Source organism: Xylocopa sonorina, chromosome 11 (assembly GCF_050948175.1).
Source record: "Xylocopa sonorina isolate GNS202 chromosome 11, iyXylSono1_principal, whole genome shotgun sequence".
In the NCBI taxonomy this organism is placed as follows: domain Eukaryota; kingdom Metazoa; phylum Arthropoda; class Insecta; order Hymenoptera; family Apidae; genus Xylocopa; species Xylocopa sonorina.
Window position 1 is genome coordinate 4,918,154 of NC_135203.1, and position 23,708 is coordinate 4,941,861.

The window sequence follows — 23,708 nt, forward strand, 5'->3', positions numbered from 1 at the left end:
AGAGTCGGTAATTTGATTAGTTCATCTGGGGCGTAACTTCGATTACATAAAACATGGATTTCATTTATCCGGTTGCTGAAATCGAGTACACTTCATCCTTTGAATTATGTAACGACCACTCGTCGCTCTACCCTCCGACGATTTACTGTCTTACGGTTAACGAGATGTACGAAAGGAGGGTGGTTCTAACCCGCGTGAATTATCAGCCACCGAGTTGCGCAGAGTGTTTCGTTTAACCTGACCATCGAAAACACCTTCGTTGTATTTCACCGTGGAAAACGAGAAATATTCGTGTCTGTTTTATGGGCATGTGCGTGAATGAATTCCATACGATTCAAAACTTGACTTACCTTCTTACCACTCCCGACAGTGTCTCAATAAATTCTCTCGAATTCCATCGAACAAGAAAATGTACAAGAAACACTACTGACTACTACATGTGACCATTTAATGAGATCGATCAATGAATATTTCTTGGAAAAAACAACGCAGATGTTCTAATTGGCCAAGGCAAACGTGTTCCGATCGCAAGAGTCGAACGTGAGAGACGATCGTAATATCGCATAGCAAAAATTTATCGAGCGAATAATAATGAATTCAAAAAGGACGGGAATAATATTGGATAAGCAAGATGTAGAGGTTGGTCAGCGTTTCGAGTTACCTTCAGGTTGATCCACGGTTCCGGTGGAGGTTTGGTTCAAGTTTTCCGTCTGGTTGGCCATCGTGTTCAATTCATGGCTCTGACGGAGAACGGAGACCCGGTAGAAGTAGTTCCGCCAGAAATTCTCTTCCGATATTCTAGACGATACGGCCGGTGTTATCGTATTAATCGAGGCGTGAACGGTCTCACGAGCGTCGATACAGAGAGGAGTCTGACTTCCGATGCCTGGTAATCGGACGTCGCATTGGAAATTGCCAATTAACGCCAGACCACCGTGGACTGATTTAATTTAGGCCGTGGGTAAATAATCGATTCGAGTCCGCGTATACGCGAACGGAAGCTGGGAACGTGGAGCACGGTTGCGTATCGACCTCGAGGACCGATGTGTCTAGAGATAGAACGTAATTATATGTACAGGGGCTCGTTTCACGAGCCACTTCCGCAAATTCGTTTCGAGGGATTGCCAGGCCAACTTGAGACTCGTGGTATATTAAGCACCGTGGCTCGACCATAACTTTGCGTATCTTTGGATGGGATTTAGAGATACTTCTACGGATATTTCTGGAGATTTTAGATCCTGGAGATTCAGATCCGCTTTCGAGGTATGTCGAGACGGAGTGCAATTAGGAAAGATAGAGGCTTGAGGTAGAGATTACGGGTGTGGATGTTGGAAGACTGTACATATAATTCCGTGGAAAAATTACTGGAAAATACTGATAACGTTAACGTAACATAAACGAAATGTCAAGTGTAAAAATTGATGAGATAACTCACTCTTTGGGCACCAATCGGAACCTCATGCTCTCCAAGTTGGGATCAAGGGCGAGGGTGGCTTGTGCCATCGGTTGCACAGCTTCGAAGTCCCACGGGAAATCGACTCCCTCCGGTGGGGGCCTCAAGAAGTTACGCTGGTCCTGAAATCAATGCTCACGTGTTTCCGACTTCCTTTCAGATTTCGACGTAACAAGTTTTACACGGTCGAGTGGTTCCGTCGCTGTTCCTATCAGTCACCGTGACTGATTCATTTCGAGGAACTTGGTAATATCGAACGTACGTATACCCAGCCTCCACCAGCCGATTGATATCTACCCTTAACGATACGCCGTTGGTCCACGAGATCCAATTAAAGAACGATCGATTCGGCTTAATGGAACAAATACCCCATTAGCCGGAGAAATCCAATTGTAAGTTCAGCGAATGTCGCTAATCGCGATCACATCTACAGGGCATTTGCATTAAACAGCAAAAGAAACGCTCATTTTATTCAGCGCAATTGCGCAGTCATCGATAGTGCCAATTTGTTACTAGGTGAATCCATTTGTATCCAGACAATCATTCGTGACGTTCGTTTCGCGTTACTCTGTTTGAATGCTGGGTTAAACGCGCTCGAAAAATCTGAATAATTAATCAAAATTTCGTTGAACCGTCTTACATGTCGAATGAAACCGCGGGCAATTATATCCGATCTCGGTCCCATGATATTAACATAAATTGACACCGGCGCAATTTCAAAGCCCCCGTGACATTCCGTCAGGACATTATCATTAATACGTATTATTAATTCCCGAATCAAATTAAACTTGCGCATATCAATGTGTCCATCTGCATAAATAATCGCCAAATACTAATCGCCCCGGCTCCAAACCTCAAAGCGCGATAAAAGCTAGTTTAAACGGGCTAGATATATAGACACGTGTCAAAAATCTCCATATATACAACGCGTCCCGTTCTGTTCATCAGATTATACGGAAATTATACGATGCAGACTCGAAACGCGTGCACAAGTCCATTGTGCGTCGAAGAAATCCGATTTCGGGGCACTCGTGGTGCTCCAGGTTCGTTTACCGAGGGATTCTCGCGACGTGTACCACGAGGACATTAGGAGAGCCTCTCTCTCTCTATATAGGGAGAGCGTGGCGGGAAAGGTGGAATTACTCACCGTCGACAGAGATAAGCATTCCTCGCGCAGTACGTCCTCGTTCGGCGCACCGACCCACGGTGCAACAGCCTCGCCCTTTTCACCGCTTTGCTTGTTGGCAATGAACGCCTCCTGTTCTTTGTTCAGCTCGGCGACCAATCTCTGGAATAGCATTAATTCCACGTTAGAGAGCAGCTGTCGCGTAGACACCGCGGCGACGGCCGAGTGCCACGGGACAGAGTGCAATTAACGGTGTCATCGATGGAACAGAGCGCGCGCGGACCCCGTTCTGGAATAGCCGTGAACAGCTATTTCCATTCACGCCACGCGACGAGCTATCGCCCCGGTTGAAAAGCGCGAACCGCTTCAGGGTTCGTTCACCCCTTGGTTAATTAGAACGTTCTTAACGTATTTTTGTCGATAGTCGCGTCGCGCGGCTAATGTAAGATCGTATCGATCGCTTCGCCAGCACCGAGACTGACGTTGGATTCGGGAGTCTCGTGAAAATTGAATGGAACGTCGAACGGAGCGATCGGAGTGGCGTGGAATCGTCGCTTTGGTGGTATTTAAAATACCTGAGTCCGTGGGGACGTCTACCAGTATTATTTTCAGATTTTTCTACAGTTAGTGCAATTATTAGCTTAACTTGTGTAGTTTGTTAATACCTATGCGATAAAGTGTTTTTTTTTAGTCTGGTTGCACCTTTCACTTTCACAATATCAAATTGTATGTAAGAAATATAGGCGTATAAAATATGAAACTGCAGGTATTATGACTTATTTAAGAATAAAAACGTCAAGATCGTATCTTATTCAGTCGCGTGAGAAGGTGGCGTCAATCAGAGCGGCTTTATACGACCTTCTACTGTTTATTAGATTTCCACCGAAGCTGGATAGGCGGAAACGTAGTCTGATTTTATGGTAGCCTTTCTCGAAGGAGCTCTGGCTTCGCAGGATTTACTGCCACGTTATTAAGAGCTTACTTATTCTAAATTGCAGCCGAGGGCTTCATAAAGTGTCTAATAAAATACCCCTTTGTGAAGCCGGCGGAACAGCTGTCCGGCAGGTTAAACGAAAGGAAATAAAAATGAAAACAAAGAAGGGGTTACGAGTGTGAAACGAGAACAGAGGGGGCGGGTATAGACAATGGTACAGCGAAACAAATGGGCGAGGATTGAGCTAAGAACGAAGAAAAATGGATGGCTCGAGAGATCTTGGGGGATACGGAGCAACCAGAAGGATTAAAGCCGGGGCGAATGCCTGAGCCAAAGCTCCACCAGACTAACCCCCCTATTATCGCGCTCGTATTTGGGTCAACGAAGTTCTTGACGATCTTCGACTCGATGGTCCCGATACCAACTCCAAGTACGCGATCTACTATGCGGTAGACTTTACGAAACCGATGTCGTTCTAGTACCAGGGATCAAATTAGACCCGCGCTCTTGTTATATGGCGCTTGTGCTTGGATCAACCAAGTTCTTGATATCGTACCGATGACTCGAAGAACTTTGGGACAAAGTACTCGATCAAATAACAGCTCCTATATCGATCGAGTCAATATTAGTAAAGTTCAACATCAAATTGCTTGATAAAAAGGATCACCGATGTACATTTATTTCCACCGCTCAGTCTAGACAGAAACGAAAGCAAGTGATTTTCAACTTTAGTTTCTAAACCACTGAACATCAATTTAAAGAGAACCCTGGTCGCAAAGGACCTCTGACTCTGCTAAATTCAACTAGGAGAACCGTTAGGAATGCTAATGCATTAAAGATAGGGCACCCCACGGCGCCAGGATCCATTGGTGATTACTCGAACCCCCTTATTATCGCAATCGTATTTAGGTCAGCAAGTTTTCTCCATTTCGCGTAGACAGTGCATCGGAATCGCGGCGGCAACATTCTTCGTTTAACCACGCCGGTTTCGCGGAAGGATCGATATTTTTGTTTCGAGCTCGAGAAGTTCGCCAGTTAAGCGGCACCAATCCCTCGTCGTTGAATAAACGACTTTTGTCGCCCACAGAAATTGCCCCGGAGATCGAGTGCTATTTTTCCCTGTTCCTTACACCCTTCCATGCGTAGCCTCTGGCGCACGTATCTGATCTAACGTTCGTTACAACCACGACTTACTGACAGACAGAACGATCTACTTGGTTCAGTGAAACCATATAGCTTCTTCTCTCATTCTCTCTTTCTGTTCGTTTCATTTTCTGAATCATATTAATTAGAGAAACGAAGTGTCGTATCCGGAGTGTAGATACTTATAAATGCAAATAGGACTTGATTGGCAAGTCGACGGAAATTTAATTATATGAAAGCATAGCTCCCCGACGTTTCCTGTTCGAGTTATTTTAACGTTTCGTAGAAACGAATGTAATGTGTGTCTAATATATTTTTCATGTACACACACCGTTTCATGAGAAATGTGCGCTTGGACAAATTTCACTCCATTCTGAGCGATGCAACAATTTTTAGCCCTTTCCACACCAATCCCAGGAATTTGCGCGACAGTGGCCCAGAAAACACGGTCTACTTTAATAGCAACACTACGTAGACGAGCACGCGTCACTCTTTTACAATTGTGTACACGTCCCCGGTGAATTTTTACAACTGCTGGTCACGCGAATATATGATGACGTCATTACGACCCTCGGGTGGTGCCTACAGGCTATTTCCACGTACGAACGGGAATTTTTCATGGTACTGGGAACCGGTCTTAACATTACAATACGATGCCAGCCAGTGAATCGCTTCCGTCGCGTCGATCGATACGAGAAATTGCAGACTAACGGCGTAATCTTCATAAATCAACGAAATGAGCGTTGCGCCGAAAGCCAAAGATCAACGAGCAGAAAACTGTACTCTGTCGTAGCAGGTTGCCGGTATTGAAACGTGAAATAATTTTCAAAATTCAGGAGACATTCCGGACGGTTCCCAATTCACCGAGAAATCATCGGAAGACGTCAAAGTGCTACGATTATACGGAATGGAATGGCATTTCGAGGGTCCAGGATATCAGCCGCAAGAAGTGAACTCCGGATTAATCTCCAGTTCGACGACTTCATCCTCTGCCTTGACTATTCGAGGATTCCCGGCGTCTGTGGTCCCCACGAATTTGATTTAGCGGCACAGCCGACTATATCGACGACCTAACTCCCGGAAGCGTGGAGCATTACACGGGGAGCTGGAAAAATACCCTTTGGCCTGGCGGATCGTGTCCGATAAATCGATGTCGATCGCGGCTCAAGCTGGAGAAATGAAATAGCGTCTGCGAGAGATTCAATACTACCTTCCGGGCAGAGGCCTCGGGTTGGCATCGAACACGAAATGTATCTTTCTTTCCGTATCCGTGATCACAAAGGGAACGCACGTAAAGGGTGTATTAGAAGGTAACTCGAACTGGATGACTTTAGGAGAAACGAAAGTTCATCGAAGCTCATACTCCGACGGTTCATGAACTTGTACTATTACTGCGAGTCTAGATGAAAGGTATTCGAAACTATCATCCTCGAAAAGGAAGCTTCGTTTATAGATTTTGCTGACTTTTACTTGTTTCTTTGACTAAAGTTTCGATTCACCAGAGAAAACGGTAGTAATATAGATGTCTAGTCGATAAATGCATTTTGTCTGGCTTTACTCTTGGCATAGCCGTGTATGGACGTTCGCGATAATAAAAGTGATGATATCGATGCAGGAATTAATGGGGAAAACTAGCCGCAAGAGGCCATGAGACTACGTAACATTCAACGTGACCTTTCACATTTGCTGGCTGGTGGATACCACTCCTGGACCCACCGTTGGACCCACCGCACGCTGGCGTGTATACGCCTCAATACGATTGAAAAACCGCACTCTCTCGTCTACGTTTACAGGATGAATTGATCTCGAAGCGACGCGGCGCACGTTGGAAAAAAACACAGACGAGAAAGCGGGTCGACGATGCAACGGATAGACGCAGCGTCAACCTTTCGACGCGATTAATTTACGGAGACGCGGGCAAACATTTTTATTTTCTCTCGTCTTGAAAAATCGTGTCTGGGCTCTCTCTCTTTCCCCTGTTTCCTTTTTTTTCTCTGGCGCCGCCGCGTCTCGCCGCATCCACTTCATCGACGTTAAACGGCGACCGTGCCCACTCTTGCTGCGCTAATTACCGTGTTGTTTTCGAGTCTCGTTAAAATGATTCTGTCACGACCTCGTTCCGCGATAAAACGAAGTGCACCGACATTTAATTAGCTACGGTAAATCACCTCTTTCTCCGACTGGGAGGAATTATCCTGGATTTGTAATTATAATATTCTCTGTCCCTTTCGGGACGCGCCTGAGGCTTCGTGCAATTCGGAATTTTCACGGGTAACACGGAAAAGTACTCCTGCCGGCGGCACATTTCACCTGGACATTTCGCTTTACATCCCTGGCGATCCCTTTTTTTCTTCCTTTCGCGGGGAATGGGCCGACGTTCTTAACGAAAAATGATTTTAATCGCGAAGCTCGCCGGATCGTGAGAGAACGTGAGCATCGTGTTCACGTGGAGTCCTGTATTACGGTCACGCGACGACGGGAGACGTGGCTAGAATGCAGGGTGGATCCTCGCTTCCGCCAAGTCGTCTCGCAGTCATGGAATTACCGTCTGGGGATTAAAGCTTTGAGAGTAAAAAGGGGTACGGTGAACGTATCGTTCGAAGTTGAGAGTTTGGTTCCTGTGATAGACGAGGAGAACTTTAATAGATTCTGATAATATATATACCTACAATAGATTAATTTGATTCTTCTCATTCGGATCTTCGTGTTAAGAAGTTCGTATCAATTTGAAGAAGACCGTGGAGACTAAGTTTTAATAAAATTATAGAAATTGGAGACGCGTGAGACATATTAATGCAGCAATCGAGTCATAAAGACCTACATAAAAATCCTGCGACGTCGAGGGTCCCAATATTAGAAGGAGCAGAGTCGTAAGAATCGATGCTAGGAGCTTACGAGTCGTAGAACTCGATATCAGCTCGAGCAGAGATCGATGTAAGAGTCCTTTCCGCGTCGTATGTCTCGACATAAAAAAAGCAGTATTTTTATTCAACGAACAATGCTTTCAGGGACGAATTACTTGACATTTAAATATATCCATTTGATCAAAAGATTACTGTCTCAGCAAATTCCCTCAGAAAGCTACAGAGAGCTACTGAAACAGCAGGTGATCGGTGAGAGCATCATTTCCTCTCGACTATCTTATTGTCGGTTATCAGAGAGGTCGATTAAGCCGTGCTGGGCTCCCCGCCAGAAAGTACCACTTTTATTTATTGTGTCGAGTGAAAGCATTTATTTCTATACGATTTCCGGCATTCTTCCTGGCATTGTCTCCCGACATTCTCACGCCTCGTAGCCATCGACAACCTTTCAATCGACCGATGTTCCGTTCACGGATCCGTTCCGACGTCTAACGACGACATCGATATCGGGACAGCTGTCAAATGGCACGTGTTATTGCACAGGGCCGGTATCGTCGCAGTAGAGTCATTAAAAACGATCGCGCATTCAACGGGCGATTCTTCGCCGACGTGCTCGTTCGTCCTTCCTGCGACGACCCAATTCCCGATGGAGCGAACGCGTCGGATGCGACGACGGCACGTCCCGAAAATCCGACCGCTCGCGGAACAAAGACGTGCCACGTCTGGTAAAAACCTCGCGATACTTATTAAACCGGAACTCGAGTCGCAGCGTGACTTGGCAGACGCCAGGTTCAATTCGAACAATCGATAGCTCCCTCCGGTTCGTCGTGGAACTTTCCATATTTCAGTTCCCAACGTTCACCGTGACTTCGACCGATCTCTGACGGAGTCGAACCTTCGAGGAAAATTTATCGAGCGAGTTACTCACGGAGAGCGAAAAGTACCACCATCGTTGGTCGGAGTTTACAGCAGCTTTTAGGTTCGAGTGCAGCCAAATAGGTGGCGGAAGGTGAAAACACGCAGACGGCCGTGAATAATCTCGTTTTTCCGAGGGATTCGCAACGCGCAAAGTAGCAAAGCTTCGGATGTAACGCTGCCGCGATATGGATTATTAACAGTTCGGGTTTGATAAGATCTGATTAACGCTAATTCCATTCTCCCGGTCTGGAATTGCACTACGATATGAGGACAAGAGCTGGCTGAACAATCCCTTGGCGACCTTCACCTAAAAAACTTCCTATTGAATTCTGTTACACATGCGTAACGACCTATTTTCCATTCGCCGGGTTTAATCTATCGGGCGTCGTTCTTTGCGTAATTCGCTCGCCCCTCTACCATACGAATCAATGGGATAACATTGTCTATCAAACGTGGATGCATCGGATGTAAACGGTGGAAGAGGAACACGGTAAAAGGGGGTAGCATCTCTCCAAGGGAAACATCGGAACGCCGGGCGACTTCGTTCCTCGCTGTCAAGAACACTCAGGCTCCGGTTTCATGCTGACAATGCGGCGAAGTTGAAGTCAAGTTCAAACACGAATACGTGGGACGATGGCAGGAAACGTAACAAGAACAAGAAGAGCTTTTGTACTCGCGGAACAATGCGGTGACGCGTCTTTTATGCACGCATTTCAAAATATCCATCTAAGTCGAGCGTGTGGAGGAAGCAAGGGGTCGTCTCGATGGGAAGTCGAGTGAAAATCGGCTGGTGTGATCGATGTCTAGTTGCTATGAATACTGAACGATAATCAGAACGAAGGTACGAGACCAGAGTGGTTTGGACAGGTGAAATGGGATATATCGGTTGGCATTCAGTGTGCTGTTGTACCAGTTACCAAGTACAATTCGTGTAAATTGCTCTCGTAACACAGGTGACGTGAACGTAAGAAAATGTTTTCGCGAGGCGATTAACAGCGAAAGAACCTCGCGAGTACAGAAGTCGTTATTGATCCACGCGCGAGCCTTGACAGTAATGGACTCGCCACATTGCCTGGCCGCATTTAATCATTTTATATCCCTTGCGTTTGTACACGGCATCGCCCGAACGGGCGCTGAAAAATACGGGTTTTTTTCAGCTGCGGTTGGAGGATCCAGCGGTAGGAAGGAGAACCGTGCGGTGGAATTTTCGAGCGGCTCAACGAAGTCTGTTACGGCAACCGAGCGACTTATTGATCCGTGACGGTCCGTCCGACTTATATTTCTCTCGGCTGAACTTTCGGCACGTTCCGCTCGAAACCTGTTCGAGTTAAATTGCAATATGCAAATTCACGGTAGTGCAAGTTCGCCATGGAATTTATCAGTATGAAAAAAAGAAAAACGATAATGTTCAATTTGGTTTCAGATCTAAAAAGTGATGAAATTACTAGAAATAAATGAATCATGATATACGTGTATTAGATATCATAACCTGTTTTCTTTTCCGTTGAAATGGTAGATAATCGACTATTATTCAGCCACGGATGAGATAATAAAATAATAATAGTATCATTTTGACGCTGAAAGGGAAGCTGATCGACGAGTCGTCTCCAGACGAATGACAGAACGTCAGCAGGGAGTGTTCCAGCGGAGCGATCGGTGACAAGAGACATTTCCGAGAAGAACAGGCCTATTGATCCGTGAAGTAAGTGCCAAAGAGATGGCGGTGGCTCGTCCCTGACGTAATATCTGCCGCTGATAGAGAAAGCTCCATTTACGATTTTCTGCTCGTCCCAGGGGATGAACCGCGGGAGTGCCGTTTCTTATTCGTCCATTCCCTTCCTCCTCTCGCTCGCACCGTAGCCGTATACATCGGTGGCGTTCTCTGTTTCCTTCAGACACTGTCAGACATCTCCGTTGAAGACCCCCCGTCAGGAACGTCTGCTAGCTTTCTTGTAATCCACTCGGATAATTTTCTTACAGAGCCTCGATAACGTCTCCAGCTGGGCTGGGCTTCGCTCGTTCCTGATAATTGGCACGAGACTCCTCGCAGCTGTGGCTCCGCGAATAATGTCGCCCGGCTTATTGCATTCCCCCGCGCTTTATTGTCTTTGGCTCGCACGGTTACGGTATCGATTTTTAAACGAAATAAACGCCTAATTAAGCTCCGCGCCCCGATAGTGGGCCGTATTAATTAAACTGTAAATTATATTTCGCGTTTCTGCCGCGGCGGAAGCTAGTCGAAATGGCACTGGGACAGGCCAACCCACGTGAAGGTTAACGGATTTCCGACAATTGGATTCGACGGTTCTTCCGCGGGACCGCGTTACGCCATTAGCCGGTGTTAACGAGCGACTTAATGAAACACGACAAATCACTCGTCGTTAATGTCTGAACGGCCTATAACGTCCGGCCGCGGCGCGTACGATGTAATTACGATCCAACCAGCCCGAATCGGACAGTTATTCGAAGCTACGATCGAACTGGAGTTGGTTGACGTTCGCTGGCAAAACGACAAGCTACGTAATCAACGGGGTACGCGGAAATCGAGCTGACAATATCGCGCAATTATGCGAGGTACGGTTAATCGTGGTGGAAAGACCGAGGGATAAACTGTGCCAGTGGTATAGGTCGGCTGTGGTCAGACTGGCAAGTTCAACGAAGAAAAATCAATGAAACGGAACGACCGTGCTGTAACGTCTTTTCCTGCCGTCGCGATATCAAGTGTGCGAAGATAATGGTGTCGTTATTTCAGTCGCGATTCGATGGAACAGACGTCAAGTATTGGCAAACTTCTCTGACTCTAATTAGTGGCTCCCTACTTGTCGACAGTTTAAAAGGCTGTTATTCTTCGTCTGTCCGAATATTTAAGAAGATTATACATTTCGCGGCAGCGTTTCCCTCGTTTAATGTTGTAGGAAGTTGGCTGGAAATAATTTTGCTGGTCCTCCAGTTCCTTTAATAAGCGTCGGGTATATAAGTAGTAGTAGGAGCGCGCGAAACGAGGCGGACAGTAGTAGCGACGCGTTTATAGTCAGCCAACGCCAGCTAACCATGACGGATGCGATCGTGTACATGCAAGATGCTTCGTGGCGGACGGTGGCATAAATGAAAGCAACAACACGCTCCCGGTCCAGAATAGTTTCCGTTCAAAGTAGGTCGTTTAGCAAAGACACGGTATTCTCTTAGCTCGTAAAAGCGTTGCCGCAAACGGCACTTTGATATAATAATCGTTTATCAGCGAACGCGAAACGCGAAACAATAACAGCTATATATCAGCCGCGCGTATGTATTTCCAACATATACTTAACGATCGTCGTGAAAATTGGACGCCGCTCGTTGACGTCGGTGACGTCGATTTGAATTACCGACCTGTTTAAGCGCATCGATCGACGGTTCCGTTGCGAGAGTTCTAACTGTCGAGCTTTCAGGACACTGGAGAGAACCACTCGACGCCTAGACGCGCAACTGGCGTGGAAACGCCTTCGCTATGGATTGATCTCGCTCAATTTCGTTCGCGATACTTGGACGAGCAACGATTCGCGGCGTGCACCGGCATTCTTCGTGCCGCGAACTCGTTATTGGACCGAGTTCCACGCAGTCCGGACTCATCGATTACCGAAGATCCGCGGTTCCACTCGCCTCCGGAGTTTAACCTAGTTCGGACAGCCATTACACCACGGGATCGTCAAAGAAACGCCCTTAAGCATACGAGAAAGAGAGTCGAGAAAGAAAAAAAAGATAAGCTGCGAAGGAGCTGGACGGCGAGAAGATGGACGGACAATGAACGAGAGAAACGCCAGGTAAATAGCACGAGATTCTCGTGACCCTGACTGCAAATTTTAAGAAGCTCCACTGTGGGAATTCCCACGTCTGACTTCCGGTGTCTGTTAAAGGTTTGGCGAAGTAATGCAAAAAAGTGAGAAAAGAGAAAGGTTTTGAAGATATCGAGGTCGTTGGCTTTCTCTTATTTATGGTGCATTGATTCATCCGCGGTTTATTCCTAAATGGCCGTGATATAGGAATAATAATAAGAGCGGCGAGGTATGCACTGCTTTTGAACGTCGAATTAATTCTGTCCGGCGACGTAGAATGCGCCAGAGAAATTGCATCGGCCGCCATCGTTAGCGGTATCGACGAGCCATTATCCAAGCACGGAAACTCGATTACTCTTCCGATTCACCGGGAACTTTCGTCGTTGCATCGCCCCGTTCGTGTGACAACTTCGTTGACGTACGCGTCCTGTTCGATGCACCGGAACTCTGGCCGTGCTCTTTGCCGCGTTAACTGTCTGAAAGTTCTTCGATCTAAAGTCACTTTTGGGAGCTATTCGGTCGTGAACGGGGCGCGTGTTCTAATTTACGAAATTCCGAACGCATTGCGAACACGTCTCGCCTGAATTCTATTGAAAAACATCAATTTCCTGGCTGCTCTATCCGAAGTCTCTCTGAGCGGTAAAATTCGTCAAAGAATTCCTCGCAGATGAATCTAAAAGAAGAAAGCTGGAATCGTTCTATTTATTCCAACATTCCACTTATTTCCATCTTACTTCAGCAAATTTGTATACATTTCGAAAACTTCGTCTGGTTACGATAATAAACGACCTACTTTCCCAATCTCTTTCCACGTTTTTCCTCAACGTTGCACGAATCGCGCATTCGCTGAATGAATGTACCAGTGGCCACTTTCTGGTACAAAGTATCGTTCGTTTCTGCCATCGCTAATCGAACGTTTTATTTGCGGATCCACGAGAGAGACAGAGAGAGAGCACTTTTCGTCCAAAAGAAATTTTTTATTCGATCGTGTCAAGGTCGAACCGCAATTGTGACCCGGTTGCTGGAAAGTTCCGTTTCCAGCGGCACTTCCGCCGCGCCTTTGCCCCACTGGACGCTTATTACACGGCGCTATCTGACCGCGAGGGCACACGCAGCTTCCGCCGCGTAATTATAGGCGCGCGACACGCCTAGAGTGGCGCTTAACGAGAAACTCGGCTCTCTCGCGCCTCGTTTACGGCGGAACTTTCGTCTAGACGGTAGATATAGACCCTTTTCTTCAGGGAACTCGCGTTCCCTCCTACCTGTGTGTCACATAAAGATTCTTAGCCTCAGTTCCCGTGCTCTCTGGCGAGCTTCGCCATCGTAGCTACTAGAAATATATTGTCTCCCGAAATGTGCGTTGGATGTTGGTTCGTAGGTTTTTTTTTGGGGCGACCACCAATTACGAGGGTGGAGGGTTTTTTGTAGTCTGTCTCCTCGATGTCTACTCGAACGTTCGACCGGGGGTAGTTATCGCGTTTGATGGTCCTTGGAGAGGCATAAAGTCTGATTTATATTGGAGTACGTCTGCGGAACGGTGGTTTAGCGTAATTGCGCTTTGCGTGGAGTGTTTTGGCGCGCTGTGCAGCTGATTAGGTGCGTTGAGCTTCGAGGTCGAGGTCGAAGTGGTCGGAATATGGAGGATTAATTAAAATGGTGCAATTTCGAGTGGTGTTGAATTAATTGATAAATAAACGAAGTGATAATGGTAGTGAAATTCGTCATTTTTGTGATAAAATTAAAGTACGGTGACTTTTCAGGTTGTTCAGATAATTATCACGAGCGCGTAAAAATCATGCTGGCATTTAAAACTTGCAAGGTGGACAGACGACACAGTACGTAGTCCCTTAATTGGAACGTTTAATGAATGACTGAGAAGAGAAAGAAATGACTGAGAAAAGAAATAATTAAGAGAATTCTAACCCGGAGGCTAATTGGCGATGCAAACTATATTTTAATGAACACGGGGATGTAAAGAAGTGAAGCTTGCGACCAACGGGCCCTTAAGCGAACTTCGAATATTCGCTTTGCTAGAAACTTGACCCATCGAAATAAACCAACTTTTCTCCAAAATGTCTCGTTACATCAATTTCCATAAAAAGGGGACCGTTTAAAAAAGAAACAACGAGAGAGCAAAGAGATGAAACTGTGGAAAGTTCTAACGTCGTTTAAAAGGAAGTACAGCCTCGTTTCTCGTTTCGAGGAAAAGTGGTCGGAGCGGCGTTTTTCGGGGGAAATTGTCGCTGGAATAACGAGAAAACGCGTGCGCAGAAAAACAGAGCGAGCAGAGCGGAAAGAAGGGAAGCAATGAAAGGAAGGACGAGGGAACAGCAACGATCGAACGGCTGAATCGTTCGCGTCGGCACTCGGGCAACGGAGTCGAGGACAAATCGATGACCGCGCCATTGTAAAACTCGTCTTTCGAATGGGATTACGTCCGCTAGATTAGTGCGAAATCGATGAATCAACCAGCTAGTTCCTCCTCAAATATTTTGCCAGCTCTCCTCTTGCTAGCTTAAAGGAAACACCCTTTAAATTTAAAATGATTATTTCGAATTTGCGATCCACTCTAAAATCCTCTTCTACTCTATTTAAGACAGAGTATTTAACAAGTGGAAATTCATTTACGAGAACACCGGAAGGGTGTTTCTCGAAGCTGTACAAGCGTACCATTTCACCGGGAAGAGCCTCCGATGTGTGAAATATTCAAACGAATCGATGTTTCCGGCTCGTTGCTGTTTTATTTTCCCTCGCCCTGTGGATTTCGATTTATTTATCGGAGCTGCTTTTTCCGGCCATATCGAATTCTGTTTTTTCAGACCACCGGGGTTCTTTGCGAGTGATTCACGGTCGTATAAATCTAGAGAAAATTCACCGAATTCTTGTCCAAAGAAAAGAGAGAATCGGGCCACTCGAACAGAGTGAATGGGGAGTGAGAGTTTTTTGTATAGCGATCGCGCAACGAAATTCGCAGCAACATCAAACGACAGGAGAGTCGCGCGCAAAGGTAACTCGAGAGCAATTAGTCCAAAACGTCGGGTGCACACTAATAAGCGCATGCGTTATAGATCACGACGTGACCGCAACATTGGGTTACGAATTAGCGCGAATAAACTGATATACGTTGACAGACGAGCGCAGAGGGAGAGACAAGGGAGACAGAGGGGGTTGCGATGGGTGCTGCGCGATGCATAGCGAGCGCGTTTCAAAGGAATTCCGCGAATTCAATTTCCTGGTCACGAACGACAACGAAATTTCGGTTTCCTCTAGAGGAACCATCGCTCTTCTCTTCGCGGAATCTCAGTTACCGTGGAAAACTCGCGTGCGTGTGTAAGCGAGGGTGAAAGAGCGAGAGAGGCGGAAGGGTATGGCATGGTTTGTAACTAGGTCGCAGCCTGTCCTGACCCAGATGAATGTCGGGTGACGTCACGTAACCCCCTTGATCTTCTCGTTGCTGCGTCAAGGTGGCGGGTTCTCAGAGTATCTTCTTGGCGCCGCACTCTTTTCTTCGGTTGGCCCTTCGACGAACGCTTCGGAACCACCCACGTTACCAGAGACGTTGAATGCTCCACGGAAGTGAGTTATATTATGGCATGACGTGCTTTATGCAAAAGGATAGGCTATGACAGCGTGCGTGCAAACATGGGACAGCTGTGCAGACCTCCTGGATGGTTTGGAAAGGATAAAATGCGATGGTCCGCGTCTCTTGGATAACTGGACACTGTGTTTAAAGTGGAGAATCGGTTGTTTCTTTGTTCGCGTTGCTTGCGAATCGTTTTCACAGACCGTTGTCGAGCCATTTTACGATGCACGGTTATTGTGGCGTGGGTACGAGGAAACAACGTCGAAAGTAAGCAAGGGAAATGCCAGTGGTGACATTTAAAAAATTTTTCATCGATTCTTCTCTGGTGCTTACTCCGCGAAACTGGATGGCTCTTTTTAAAGTTGATATTCCACATCCTGGGAAACTCGCAAGCTATTTCCGCGAATTCTTTTCTTGAAATACCACGTCCTATATTAAGTATATACGTTGGTCTTTCTTTTTCCTTTGAGACGACTCGGTTTTTGTAAATGTGTTTCGAGTTTAAAATTCGTTCTGGTACGCCCACTTGAGCGTTCCAACAAGCAACGAGCAACAAAGTGCTCGAATTAAACGCAGCCAGAAGTTACAAGCCCTCGGTGCTATTAAACAGCAGATATCTTCCCAAAGTGCAGCGGCAACAGTCGAAAGACACAATTTTGGCCGTTTGGAGCGAGGTAGCTTGTACAGAAGCGTGTACACGAAACCGACATAACATCGGTGTACATGTTACAGCAGTCAGGCACAATACGTTAAAACGAGCCGGTGAAAGCGACATCCGTGGTACACGAGTTATGTGCTCGAACGTCTCACACCGTGGGACGACGGATAATTGATGCAATCTACATTAACAATCCCAAGATCGATCTGTCGATGTCAGACTGCAATTTGCTGGGATCGTCTGAACGTCGGCTCCGCGAGTTTCAATTACATTTATGAATTCCAGTTAAATTCGCGATGGGAGATAATCCAACGCGGAAATAGATTCGTTCTGGTACACGCGTTCGACTACGGCGAATCGATACTAAACCGCCCTTAAACTCGATATAGGTTAACAATAAGCGTGCTATCGAACAAAAGATAATGCCCGAAGCGCATTGTGTCGCGGATTTGTTATCCCTTTAATGAGGCGCAATGGTTATCGAAGCTCCTATCTTCGCGATACTCCGCAGAATTAGAGCTTCGAGAAGGCTGGTGGATGTGACTATAATGGACTCCGATTTCTACCGCCACCGTACATCTGAGAATCGACGTTCTACGATGTTAAAAGCCTCCTGGACGTATACACCAATAATAGCAACAGCAATTTCCACCGTCCTAAATATACTCGAATATCGATCATCGCCCACGCCATCCCAGGAATCCATAATTTAAAACTTCCACCCTTACGAGTCGAAATTTTCTTTCCAAGCGGAGAGAGAAGTCACGACGCTGAATTACGAACGCCACGTACGAACGGCATTATCCAGGTCGCGGGGTAAGCCGTAACATTCGTGCCGCGTGGGAACGGTCGGCGTACAACTGCGAAAATAATAAACTACCCCACCCTCTGGTGGTCGTTAGGGGTGAGGCACGAGTGAAGTGGCCGACGCGCGGATATTTGGCGCGGTCTCGAGTGTGTGCAGGTAGGTGATAGCGGTTAAAGTGGTCCCGGACCGTCGTGCTTGGCCATGGAGAACCGCGCGCGGGTGTTTGCACGGGTTTAGCTGCTGCTCGGGCATTTGTAGCGACCCTATCGCTGCTCTCGCTTTTTCCACGCCTTTATTTCGCCCCTGCGAGGCCTCGCCGGATCGAACGCGACAACCCTACCGGTCGGTCGATACTCCTGGCCTGTTTGTTCAACCCCGTTTCGTACCCGTCTTTCGTTTCCACCGAATTTCCGCCGCGATTTTATTAGCCGGTAGCCACGACGACATTCCTCCCGGTTCGATATCGACGTTTCGTGCGGATTAGTTGTAATATGGCCGCGGAAGATTGGCGAGGCTAGTAAAAGCGGCTGGTACGAGCCAGCCAACTTCGATCGTGGTTACCAGAGAAACGTGAGGACGTTGGGTTGCACGAGCCGCGGCGCAGGGGTTGATTTCGGGGGTGGTTGGTTGAGTAGGTTCCCTGGTCCGTTGAAGATGGAGACACGTTACGATAGGGAAAAGTGCAACTGTATGCACGTCGGGTGTGTTTCCAGACGTAAAAGAATGGAAGAGGGATAGGTGGAGGTTGATAGGATTACCGGTCGATTGCTTTAACCGGACACACGGCTGATCTAAGCTTCGTAGCTTACAGAGCTTCTCTGTTTTTCGTAACGTTCCACGAGTCCACTAATATTTTCGCAACGACGAAGTAGCAATAAATCCGCGCAAAATGTTTACCATCCAGACTCCGGTTTCAAGTTCATCCAATTAATTTATTTAATTACAACGACGAGCTTTCCTTCCAGCGGAGGGTATCTTCTGGTAAACAGTCGAAACAAGGGTCTGTTTTGTGTGCGTCCTGCTGTTTTCCCTGGTCTGCGTCTGGGAACTTCCGTGGAAACGTTCGTTTTCGAGCGGGTGCTCGTTCTCGCGGAAACGTTCCATCGGAATCCCGTTAGCGCGTTTCACCTTGAAAAGCTCGACGGTTCTCGCGATGACCTCGAGAAAGTTTAGCGCGTGCCCGTGTTCTGTTTCCGTGTTTTCGTTCCAGAGTCGAACTCCGATGTCACGGTTGCCCGGGCGCCAGGTTTCCCGGGACAGGGAAACTAGACGAGGAACAGAGCCGGATAGGGGGGGGGGGGGGGGGGGAAGGGGGCGGATGGAAAGGGAGAGGTGAGATTTAATTAACGCCAAACGAACTAGGATAACGAGCGTTGCAACGCGCAATAATCGGACTAAACGGAAAACGCGTCACACGCTCCAACGTGTTTCAAGTTCAAGGCGAGCCTCCTGGGCGGGTTTCAAAGCTCGGCCAGGGGTGTCTACTCGCGTTTATACGGGGGACACCTGTCACCAGCGGACGCTGGACATCGTGACGCGCAGCTGACCGCAAAAACTAACCGCATTCAACGGCGGGTACATGTCGGTCGCGTTGAAAACTGGGACGTACTTTGCCTCTAATATTGAAGAGTCGTGGGTGGACAGGTCGAGCAGGGTATGGGAACGCGTGGGTGAGACCTTAGCACGCTTCTGTCTTGGCTGTACTTTCTACGTTTGACTTCTTTCCTCACACCTACTACTTTCTCGTCGCTGAATTAGAAGCCCGATAGAAAGGAATTCTGGTTCAGAACTCTGTTGAAGGTTCCATGGAAAAAGAAAACGGGAACGGGGTGGTGGATCACGATGTTTGTTTATAAATAATTCATAAAATATTCACGGACGCAATCAAAGTTCGGCAAGATTCATTCGATCCGTGGATCGGGCATATCCCCAGGCATTGACGTGTGCGAACGAAGGACAGGCGCAAAATTTTCAGATGCAAATCGGCCCGGATTGACCTTTGCAGATACTTGGCTTGCGGATATACTCCGGCTGGTGTTTGCGGTCCTTATCGATCGGATGACACGGATACATGATTATCCGCTAATCGGCGATTAATTAAGTTCACACTGTGTGCCACGTGCTTGACACGTGCGTCGCGTTCTACTTGCACGACGCGTAGGGATTGCTTCTTTGCTTTCGACGTCTCTGTTTGCGATTGGGACACGTGCAATCTGGTTGAACGATTTAGAATGTCGACTCAAAGGTATATAGGAATGGGCGGTAACGGGAAAAAGGAGGACGTGCGAAAAACGTGAAAAAGTCGGTGAAAAAGACGTCGTTGGTCTTTCATCAGATTATATCCGGGGTAACGAGAAGACTTACAGCCTCGATTAGCCAAGACGGAGAGGACGGGGAACGAAAAACAACCCATCGCATCGCGGGACGCATAATTGGAAATTACGTCAATCCCCGTTGGCGTCTTCTCTTTCGTTTGAAGAGTACGCAACTTAGCTCGTGACGACCTTGAAACGTTTCAAAGACTGCGTAGTCGGTATCCATTAACGAGGGAACTTCGTCGGGGAAAACGTGGAACAACGCGCAGAATATCTTAACAGGTCCATGCCAATTACAGGTTAATTAACAGGCACGGAAACACGGCTGGTATCGGCGAGCAATCGCCGGTTTCAGTTTCGACACCCTTCGAGCGTGACCTGGCTTCACGTCAGAAGCAGTCGAGTTACAGAGGCTTCTCGAGCGCCTCGAGGGGTTGGAAAAACGAGCCGGTATCGTTTGCAGCGTCGTTTCGGTTCGCGTTTACTGGACGAGCAACAGTTTAGCCGTCTTTTCATCGTGATGATCGCGATAACGCGCGGCCCAGAGCCTGATTCCGTATTCAACGCGTGCAGACTGCCCGGACACGTGTCTTTCATTCATTATGGCTACCGGAGGTTTAATTAGGGGCGGCAGGTGTCCGGCATTTCGCGCGCGGACATCACCCTGGGGGGCCGTTAAAAATTTTACGGCGAGCGTAAAGGTAGAAGTATCGAGGGGAAACTCTGCATAAAAATGTATCAAATTGCAAAGCGTAGATTTGTTTGAAGCTACGCTTACGGGCGAGGGACTTTGAAAGTTACGAAAGAGTTCGCGTATCAAGTATGGAATCGTAGGAACTTAACTTTGTGACGTTATCGTGGTTTTATGGATTTACCGTTGCTGCTTTCCATTTGTAGGGAAGCTATAGAAGAGACTTCCTCGGGAAGCTACAGAATTCTATGAAAATCCACTTCGAAACGGATGCATACGTAGGTTCGCGTATAGAGATTGAAAGCGCGCGAGTAAACAGAGCGGCGAAAAATGTTTGATTCTATCGATTCGACCAATTAATTTTTGTCCCCGGTATTTGCTCCATCAAATATCACCGGAATCATCGGGTAACGGTTCGTATCGGAGAGAATGCATGAATAACATACTTGTTCCAATTCATGGCGGGCTGATTAAATCGTAAAGTTTGCCGTGCAAATATTTACATTTCGATCGAAGAGAAGAAAAAATAAATATTTCGCGCACGATGACCGGATAAAACTGAGATCTCGAGAAGCGCAACGATTTAACGAGGGGTTGTCGGTATCGCGAGCCGCTGTACCAGTAAATGTGATAAAAATGTTTTTGAAACAATGACGGGAGCGCAATCCGAAGCCAGGCAATTATTTACTTGCGACCAGTCGAACTTGTTTGTGCGATTCACTTCGATCAATTGAAATAACAATTATTTGCATCCACCGCAGTCTATGTATATATCCATAGAACAATTCCAGACTGTATGATTTTAGGTAATATCGTTATCATATCGTAGCTGAAGACTATGCTGCGATTGATTATTCTAGTTATACGAATCGTAAAAATAAATTTTAAAGTCACAATAATTCTTCGTGTACTTTTCTCTTAAAGAGCGCCTCGTATTGGGAAATTCATTATCCTCGTACGATGTGAAGTTGAACACGAAGAATGAATCTCGTACGCCAGAGAAGTCAATACGTACAGCAAAACCACTTCGAACCGTAACCAAGATCACGAGAGAACCGAAGACAGACGAATTTAGAAGGAACAGATCCCAAATGCACTCGCGGGTGTTGACAGCTAGTCGATAGTTACACGATCTTTTATTGCTCGTGAAATCCGGTTCCGAGCATTTAGTGGCCGGGCAATACATAAAAATCGTGGCATTTCTCCTCGTTTAAACTCGAACGATTTTCGAGCGACGTAGACACGTGCCCCTTCTCGCTATTTTATATTCGTATCGATCCGATTTCTTGGTAAAATTAGAAGTACACTTGTCTACTTCGCGTATCCATTTCAGGATTTGAATAATAAAAGAGCAGATCCTCGTGTTGGTTGAAGAAAAAACGAACGCTGCGTCATCTCTTTGCAAACTAAGCCTCGCGTAGGCACGTTCGACGAATAAATTTTTCTCATGGTGTTTTCGCGGGAAATAGTAATTCTCTTGGTAGTTCGAAATCACAAGACCAATATTAGGACAGGTTACGGCCTTGAGGGACCGATTCTCGCTTTCAGAACGCAAATCAACGACTATTATCTGCGGGATTGTAAACGTACAATTAATTCGCGCTCACTGGACAAACAATAGCTTTAATTCGACCGGAGGCGACGATTTGCGTACAATGTTTCGAGCGTCATAGAAATGCATCACGAGCAGAGGGTATAACGCGTTTCGTTAATGAGAACGTGAGACATTATTTTACCAGGATTATGCATGGTCGATACGGAGGTAAACCGAGGCTTACTCTAATCTAATTTCAATTTTAAATATACGAATTCCAGTTTCAAACTTAAAATTCGAAACTCCGAATTCTGGTTAACGTACAGTGATGAATTATCTCGGTTCACTGTGCAGGAAACAATTAATCTTCATGCGAACGCTTCCTACGTACAAAGAATGCAATTTCATTGTACTCGCCTAACGCGAAACTGAACTAATGGTGTATCAGATAAACTCACGGGGAACGAGAAGGTAGCAAAAGGTAGATCGATCAATCTGGGAGCACGTATTTTGTATACAACCGGTTCAACGAGTATAAGGGTAACGAGGTAATAAAAAAAAGTGTGAAAATCATGCCTGTTGCACCAGGAAATGGATGAAAGAAAAAGGAATCGAATTTTTCACGAAATAAGAATCCTCGACTCGAATCGTAATAAATTTCTACGATAAAGCATCTCCGCGCGTTGAAACGAAACCGACTGATTAATTGTTATTGGATACACGGGGTTTCGAATCCCTACGCTGTAATATATTTATAAATTAAACGTGTTTCATCCCGCTATAAATGGTATTGTTCAACCTTTAAGAGTTATATTGGTATCTTTCGAATAACAAAGTTAATTTTACTCTCTATATTTGTCTTGCGATCCGCATTTATCCCGCTTCGAGCGTGTACACGAACAAATAAATAATAAAAAAATAAATGGAGACAAAACGAGGCTCAAAGAGACGAGAGAAACGATTTCGTTTCAGGGTAACCACGCGCACACACAGGATTCAATCGACGCATCAAATGCGAGAGGACAATAAATAGGAAGATGAACGAAAAAAAGAGCGGAAAGATTGAAGGTCCGCAAATATCGCGATGACGTGAATGCGAGAACATGAATATTAAATTCAGCAAGCAAAAGCTGGAAAACAAATGCGACAGTGGGGGCAATAAATAAAAAGGAACGTAATCACGGAACTGGAGCAATAACAGAATGGTAAGAATAACTACTCCACGTACAAATGGATACGAACGGGGAGGCAAAAAGTTTTCAAAGCGGAAATTCTTGCTCGACAAATTGTCCCTGGTACGGAGTGATAATATTAATCCAGCCACCCTGGAGGTTTCTCTCTCTCTCTCTCTCTCTCTCTCTCTCTCTCTCTCTCTCTTTCCCTCCTCTCAGGCATTAAGAATAATCCGGCGAACGGATCGAACGATTACGATACAGCTACGAGACAAACTCTGGCCGCTGGGTATTAATCCGTCGGATATCTCCGCGAAACGGGGCTGCCTTGAGCGATGCACCTCGCCAGCCCTACGAAGGTCAAGGCTCGTTATCGATTACTCCCCCGAGTGTCTGCTCTCGCAGGGTTGGCACGCTCGCTCGTGGCTCCAAGCGGCAGAACGCATCGTCCACCGCCACCTCTTTCGTCTCTTCCCACCTTATAATATCCACCTGTGTATTACGTGAAGGACCGTCGAAGCCTTGCAAATTGATTTACGACCCGATTGCCGCGAGCCACCACGCCAGGTTCGCTTCTCCCACAGTCCGTGTATACGACGACTGTATCACACAGGTCCCCAAATTCAATATTGTCGTTATACGAGCAAGCTGTGACGTTAAATTGCCGTGTCTTCCGTGCCCTGGCTAACGTAGGCTTCCT

At 46.6% G+C, this 23,708-nt stretch overlaps 1 protein-coding gene across 2 annotated transcripts in view; it reads right to left on the reverse strand.

Moving 5' to 3' along the window:
- The window catches only part of Sap47 (Synapse-associated protein 47kD), a 54,710-nt gene that overhangs the window by 8,984 nt on the left and 22,018 nt on the right, over positions 1–23,708 (reverse strand). For both annotated transcript variants that reach the window (XM_076904615.1, XM_076904616.1), the window contains exons 5-7: positions 2,601–2,741; positions 1,436–1,575; positions 662–798 (exon numbers count right to left, since the gene is read on the reverse strand). In XM_076904615.1, coding sequence (XP_076760730.1) covers positions 662–798; positions 1,436–1,575; positions 2,601–2,741 — 418 coding nt within the window. The remainder of the gene's footprint in view (positions 1–661; positions 799–1,435; positions 1,576–2,600; positions 2,742–23,708) is intronic.